The following is a 7,597-nucleotide window of genomic DNA, read 5'->3' as shown; positions in this document are numbered from 1 at the left end:
TATGCGTCCCGCACAACAGTAATTCGGGGATCCGGCGATTATTAGACCCCAAATTACACCTCCCTCCAAGTTACTACAACTCGGAGGGGAATAGTATTTAACGCTGCCGGGGAGTTTAGCGGCAGCAGGGTGATTCATAATAATAATAATTTCACAGTTTCTGCCTCTGCTGAGCAAGAGCTAAAATCAGAATTCCCATTATGTAAACTCAGTCCATTCAGTCACAAACACAAGCGCACAATAAATCAAAGCAGTCAAAATAATGCATAAAAAAGTTTTTATATTTTAATAAAAAGTTGTTACGCTCTCCTTTAAATGAAAATACAAATTTCTCCATTTGGTAGTGTACAGGATCAGAGATACACGGAATGGCTTCTGTTGCAGGGCATAAAAATGGACAGTTAAGATAGACAGCACTGAGTTCACTTCAAGGATAGTTCTTCTGTAAGCAGAATATGATTTCCAGACTACTATGCCTTTTCATACTGACGGACAGAGACAATATCACCAAAAGTAAGCGTCTGTCGAAAAGAAAGAAAAAAAATAAATACAAATTCACTGATAGACAGATATGTTTTATTGGGTGCATATTGTTTAGGAGCCGCTCAGTTCGGCGCAGGGAGAGCTGAATGACGGCTCTCCCCTCTGCCGCTAAACTCCAAGGCGACGTTAAATACTATTCCCCCTCCGAGTTGTTGCAACTCGGAGGGAGATGTATTTTGGGGTCTGGCAGCTGCCAGAGCCCCGAATTAACACTACGCGGGGTGCGCATCATAGCATTGCTGCTATGACGGCGCCCAGCTTCGGCGCTCGGCTCTCAGAGCCGTGCGCCGAAATGAACTGATGCGTGTTTTATTCATCCTCATATTTATATATACAGTCCTGGTTATCTGAAAGTCAACTAGCCAGTAGTCTCAACCAACCAGCACAAATCGCCGGCAGTACTCACAGTGGTAAAAGTCAATTTGTTAAGGTGTATACTCACCTAATGACGCAGGCGGATGGATCCCCGCGACATCCCCAACAAGAAGCATTCCATGATCCATCTTCCTGCTGGCAGGTTGACGCAATGTCACGTGATGGCACACGATAGGTGCAAATGGGAAATCAAGTGATCGCGGTACTTCGCGCGCAGTCATTAGGGATCTTAAAGATCCACCGTGACAGTCATTATCATCGCCAAACATTGTTCGCATAACCACGTGCCTGTACCCACGTCACAAGAACACGTAAACCATCGCTCAGTGCTCTAAAAAAAGGTGGTTGGCGGAAAAATCATTGTAGAAATTGCATAGTGGGTACTGGCCTTTAGGCTGATTGTAGGCTCTGCTGTGTTTAACCACTTGAGGACCCACCCTTTACCCCCCCCCTTAAGGACCAGCGCTGTTTGTTGTGATCTGTGCTGGGTGGGCTCTACAGCCCCCAGCACAGATCAGGGTGCACGCAGAGCGATCAGATCGCCCCCCTTTTTCCCCCCCTAAAATCTTTGCAAGATGCTGCACACAAAGAGGCCTGTACACATTCAAAAGATCATTATCTGCAAAAGATCTCTTCCTGCAAAAGATCCATTCCTGCAAAATGCATTCATAGTCTATGAGATCTGCAGATCCTCATACACACCTTGTTTAACAGACTTCATCTGCATATCTGGCAATCATCTGCAGATCTGAAAATCCATCCTGGGGGATCCGATCTGCAGATGATCTGCAGATGATTGCCTGTTAAACAAGGTGTGTATGATGATCTGCAGATCTCATAGACTATGAATGCATTTTGCAGGAATGGATCTTTTGCAGGAAGAGATCTTTTGCAGATAATGATCTTTTGAATGTGTACGTGTATCTTTGTGTGCAGCATCTTGCAAAGATTTTATCTGATGGGGAGTGCAGCTCCATAGAATAGACTGTGTAGAGTATGGCTCTCATACTACATGGAATGGGGTAAAATTGGTCTGTGATCTTGCCTTTTCCAAAGACTTTTATCTCAAGTGTGTATGTAGCATTAGATCTGGACCATAAAAAAAGGGCTAATGCTACAAATGTAGTCAAAACTGTTTGAGTCACTATAACCCACAGCAGGGGCGTAGCAATAGGGGGTGCAGAGGTAGCGACCGCATCGGGGCCCTTGGGCCAGAGGGGCCCCGAAGGGTCCACCCGCTATCATAGTATTATCTCTCTGTTGGTCCTGTGCTGGTAATTATCACTTCTATAGATGCTTTGAATAGTAGTAATCCTTAACATACTGTTCCCTGTCCCCTTCTTGCAACTCTGACACTGTGGTTGTCCTTTACAGGTTTTGGTGCGCTGTATCAATTGTTATGTATAGAGTGCTTGGGGGGGCCCCATGTAAAACTTGCACCGGGGCCCACGGCTCCTTAGCTACGCCACTGACCCACAGTACCGCAGGACTTAATTATACAATTTCAGAGAACTTACGGTTCCTCATAGAGCAATCATGTGCTACTTCCTATAAAACGGTTAATAAATATAGCATATGATTAATTATATACCTAGAACTTTATATTTATTTTTCTAATGCCAGCCAATTTAGCCGGATAACAGATCTCTGCTTTGCTGAATAGCTAGGTGTGATAATGGGATTAGTAAATCCAATTTTAAACCACATGGCTTTGGCATAATTACTGATTGAGTGATTAATTTGTATTTAAAAAGGCTCATTACTCAAGCCTGCAGATCTCTAAACCCAAAGGGAAATAATAATATGTACAATATGGTTGTTGGCGTTAGTGGAAACTTATCAAGTTGCATTATGGGATCCTGGATACTGGTGACGAGGGATTATTTAGGATTTTGATTGGATGGGATTTATTTATAGTCTATAACATATGTTCTTTTACAAGGATAACTTGAGAAGCATATGGCTAATCTTGTGAAGTAGACATTTACCTACACTACCTAGAAATATTAACAGAGGGTCTATATTTCTAATGCTGAAGTGTTCTGGCATATAAATCTAATTTACTCAAATAGGTATTCCACATCCACAAGTGAAAAGGTTGTCACCTCACTAAAGCTGGCCAAACATTGCTTGATTTTTTTTCTCAATCAGACAAATTATTGCTATCTCCCTGATATTAATTATTTACCTTGTTTATTGTTGTGCATTACATCATATCTCTCAGGTTTTCCAGAAATCTGATTGAATATTTAACAAAGTATCTCTGCTAGCTTTGTTGGTTGTCGCAGTACAAAGCCATGCAGCTGTCAATCTCCTGCTGCTCCTCCCCATGCCCAACCCCCATTCAATATAGTATAATTCTACCATCTGATGACATAATGGTCACCTCTGGGCGGGACGGGGTGGTCTTGCTTTCCAACTATCCTCACGACAAGTACTACCACCATGCCACCATGTTTTTTTTCTGATAACGGACTGCTTTCCATCACCCTCTGGGAACTGATGAATGCAGAGTTCACCAAATACACAGTGAATTATAGGGGGTTTTACTGGATTTCAAAAGTTTTAGAATTCTCTGGGTTTTTTTTCCCATGTACTCACCATAATCATTTTGCCATCCTTTATTTCCCTTACAAATTTTGTTTCTTTTCCATCCCACTTCTGTACATGGACCAGCTTATCTCCTTCCAAGGAAACAGTGGACTGTTAATAAAAACAGATTCAAAGTTGAAAAACAGAGCACCACACTGCTTAAATCACAATACATATCAAAATGTTATTTTTACCTGGAGTTACAGAGGACCCCGCAAGTGAACCAAAACATCAATATACTAAAGTTGGAAACTAAACTTCAAGACTTGTTATCAAAGCCTCTCAAACTGCATTCTGAGTTAGCTATACATTCACGATCCATACATAGATTAAACATTTATTAGGGATTTGATAAAAGCAATGCAGTGATCAGGAATGGAGTGAAGCTGCAGTCAAGTATACAATAACCCATAGACCACGTGCTGCTTGTTAAAATACCCCTCACATGACTGAATGCCTGAGCAGATAATCCCTTCCACATTGATCCACATCTCCTCGTAGATGTAGAAAATAAAATATGCATGGATACCACCACATCAGTTATACATTGCTGCAAAATATGGGGTCTATACAGGAAGAATTTCCCAAACACAACTGTCCTGAGTGGCCACTGCAACCTTTCAGCTGGCTTTTTAAAAGTGTTGGTTTGAAAATAAAATCAGGAATCTCACTGGTCAGTGTGGGAAACAGTCTACCTTTACTGTACATGAGAAATGTAGTGCTTATGAAAAAATAGCAAACTGATTGCAGACTGTGAGCTCCTCCAGTTAGTTACATAAATGATTCAGGGTATCCTATAAAGTGATGCTGAAAATAACAGCACAATATACCGTAAATACATAATAATAATAATAATGTGTGTAGATCATGACATAAATGCATCTATTCTGTTGACCAGCAAAACAGCTCAGTAGTAGCAATGTGGTAAAATTAAGCCACCCTCTGACTGCTTATTTACAAGTTTGCATGTTTTGTCTCAGATCTGTGGAATTTTCCATGTTTGCAAAACAGGCTTGTGAACTGGAGGTGCAGGAAAAAAAAACATTACAAAAGTAACGATTTGATCTGCAATGGACTTGATTATGTACAACTTTGTCTTTCGTTATATGTATCGTATAAATAACAATCAACAGCTGAGAATAGCTAAACAACTCAAAAAAAACCCCTTTTTTTTCACTCAAGGGATACAAATGTTTACAGCCCATCCACACTAGGTATCGCAAAATAGCTAGCGTTTTGCGGCTGTGATTTTTCACGGTAAACACATATTTTTTATTGTACATTCTCACGATTTTTGAGCGATCACAATTCACTTTTTTAACATTGCAATTGCGTTTGCTCAAAAGTCCCGAAAAAGCGCTACCTGCACCACGTTTGCGTTGTGCCGCGAATCGCTGGCAATTGCAGCAGTGAGATCACTGTCATATACTTTACTTTACACTATCGCTTTTAAAAGCACTAGCGATCAGCAGTAAACGCCTGCAAATCTCCCCAGTGTGGATGAATCCTAAATGAATTCTCTTTTCCTTATATGCTGAACATTTACAGTGCATTCATAAAGATCTAAGAATTTTGAAATATGTGAAAGCTCCATGTCTTTCTGTTTTATAGATATTATTCCTTGTCTTGTTAGCACATAAAACACAGAGCTTAATTTGTATGCATGCCAGTGTCGCAGTATCTGCTTTGTCTAAGGACAAAAAAGTGACATATGAGTAAGTAAAATATTTTACAATGCCATCACAGGGATAAATAGTTTGCTTTACATTGTATTTTAAATTGAAGCATATTTAACGAATTTAGATTGTACATAATGATACAGAAAATCGACTGACACATAAAAAATGTATTAGTCTGCATAAACATTAGATGCTGAATAAAGCTGGGAAGTTACTGTTTATCATCACTTTCCAAAAGCAACTTACTCTGGTCCCCTTGTAGAATCTGCTCGATACAGGACTGTTTACAGGCTTAGCACTCACCTTGCAGTTTCTGTCATCAGCTGTGGCTTCATCAAATTCTTCTCCCAGCTTGAAGCTTATCTCTGTGTTCTTGAATGTGCTCTGGGTCTTGATAACCACTTTGTCACCCTCATGGCTGATGCAAACCGTTGGTTTGGTCACGTTCCCAACCTGTCTTGTGGCAAAGCCAACTCCTGCAGAAAGATTAGCAGTTCAAGTTGTACAGATAAATGGATGCAATCAAATAAGCACAAGCGTAATACAGACTAATGAACAGGAGATGGGCAAATAGTCCTGTGAGATAAGACTGCCTGGTACAACAGGAAAAGCACTTGCTGGTCGAGGATATTTTTTAATTCATTTCAAGACTACAGTCTACAGGGGGTTAACAGAAGGCAAGACACAGATTTGCTGGCTTGCTGCACAATACGTGTAGTCTCAGTATCTGTAGAAGATGCTGCGCTGCACTCACTACAGTTCTGCACATAAAGGATGCACACATACCTAGGGCTTTCATGTACTCATCAAAATTCTGGCTGTCTATCAGCTTCCAGGTGGCACAGAAAGCATCTACCATTTTAGCAGTGGGTGGAAAACAGAGAGCAAAGTGGAGAGAGAGGAGAAACTGTTTTTCTGTCTGGTAGATGCTCTAGTCTGCTTTACACAGGAGCCCTACTTATTGGGAGACTTGCAACTGGTGATGGGGGCTGGGCCACTGTTAGAAGAAAGGGATCCATCCCTACCCATCCCCAAAAGCCAATAGACTGGCAAGAGGTGTGGCATTGGTAATGCTTCAGTCTCACACAAAAGGTCAGGAAATTAAATGCCTAGCTCGGCGCACTTGAACTAATTTCAGAGGTCACTCTGGAAGATGTGTGTAAAACAAGTTTTATACCTTAGAGGAGGGTGCAAACAATCCTTACATTCTGAAACCACAACAGAAAGTGCTAGAATGTTGCTCACTCAGCTCTTCTGTATACACAATTACATGCATTGTTCATTTTACTACAGGGTAATAAATCTTCACTTAGTACAATATGAGAAATCAAAACATAGTGATTCCTCCATGCATGTGCAGTATGTGTTGTGATAATAAATACATATTTCATGCAGTGGCTTTTTTTAATGTGTAAAGTCGACAGTGATGTCAAATGCTTTGTGTGACAATGTCTGGTGAGGTGACACAAAATTCTTAAAGCACAGCACAGTCACAAAATATGCTGTTTGCAAAGTGTGCGTCTAACACTGCACTACAAAGACAGTGATGTTAAACACTTTGTGTGACAATGTCAGGTGACACCATTTTTTTAAGTACTGTGTGGTCAAATAACAGCATGATCAGTCCTCAAAGGGATTTTTGGAGTGGCTAGTTGGTGAACTGCAAGGAGCTAATTGTTTGACGACATGTGTGCCCAAAACTAACTTGACACACACCAAGCTGACTCATTGGATCCACCATTCTTGTTTTCTCAAGGCCTGTGTATCCAGTCTCAGGATGAGCTTGCCAGAACTCACTTACACAAACTTGACCAAAACATCACCCTTTCTTTACTGAGAATCAACTGCCTTTGTTTATTTGTTGTGCTGTTGCCTGTTTCCCCACAAGTAGCCATAGGTAGAAGCACTTATATAGTCAGAATGTTTCTGACTACCTACAATAGAAACATCTCAGGGCAGGCAGAGATTTGTACCCCAGGGAAACCAAAGTCTGCTCAGTAGTAAAATCTGCTCCCTAGCAAAGGAGCACTTACTTTTCTTTTTTGCTACTATCATTGATTGCAGTGTCATAGAAGTTTGCTCCATCCTTTGGAGAAAGCTTCTATGGTTTGTACCTAAATGGCACTTCCTTTTGGCAGACATGTTTGAATTGCTACCTCTGATTGGCAGTCATGTAGAGCCTGGCCTTGACTGGAGGACTGAGTAAAAGTGATGCAGTCCATATTGCCATTTTGATGTATATACAACCGGCTACGGAGACAGGGGCGTAGCAAAAGGGGTTGCAGAGGTTGTGACTGCATCAGGGCCCTTGGGCCAGAGGGGCCCCGAAGGGCCCTCCCTCAACTACAGTATTAGCGCTCTATTGGTCCTATGCTCATAATAATCACTTCCATAGATACTTTGAATAG

At 41.2% G+C, this 7,597-nt stretch overlaps 1 protein-coding gene across 1 annotated transcript; it reads right to left on the bottom strand.

The window, feature by feature from the left end:
* Positions 1 to 260: 260 nt before the first annotated feature.
* On the bottom strand, positions 261 to 6,160 carry FABP7 (fatty acid binding protein 7). Its single transcript, XM_068231397.1, has 4 exons — positions 5,976 to 6,160; positions 5,493 to 5,665; positions 3,520 to 3,621; positions 261 to 521 (listed from the first exon to the last, which is right to left on the bottom strand). The coding sequence occupies exons 1-4, from the start codon at positions 6,046 to 6,048 to the stop codon at positions 471 to 473; spliced, it is 399 nt and encodes a 132-aa protein (XP_068087498.1). The 5' UTR covers positions 6,049 to 6,160; the 3' UTR covers positions 261 to 470.
* Between the last annotated feature and the right edge of the window lie 1,437 nt (positions 6,161 to 7,597).

The sequence above is a fragment of the Hyperolius riggenbachi genome, chromosome 4 (assembly GCF_040937935.1).
Source record: "Hyperolius riggenbachi isolate aHypRig1 chromosome 4, aHypRig1.pri, whole genome shotgun sequence".
Taxonomy (NCBI): Eukaryota; Metazoa; Chordata; class Amphibia; order Anura; family Hyperoliidae; genus Hyperolius; species Hyperolius riggenbachi.
Note: the sequence above shows the minus strand (reverse complement) of the source record. Positions and strands in the feature narration are given on the sequence as shown.

What these genes read in the sequence shown, in the direction of transcription:
- FABP7 (XM_068231397.1), bottom strand. Translation starts at nt 6,048, where the DNA reads ATGGTAGATGCTTTCTGTGCCACCTGGAAGCTGATAGACAGCCAGAAT. An exon ending in TGAGTACATGAAAGCCCTAG is followed by an intron (nt 5,666 to 5,975) that starts GTATGTGTGCAT and finishes ATCTTTCTGCAG; the next exon opens with GAGTTGGCTTTGCCACAAGA. An exon ending in CTGATGACAGAAACTGCAAG is followed by an intron (nt 3,622 to 5,492) that starts GTGAGTGCTAAG and finishes TTTTATTAACAG; the next exon opens with TCCACTGTTTCCTTGGAAGG.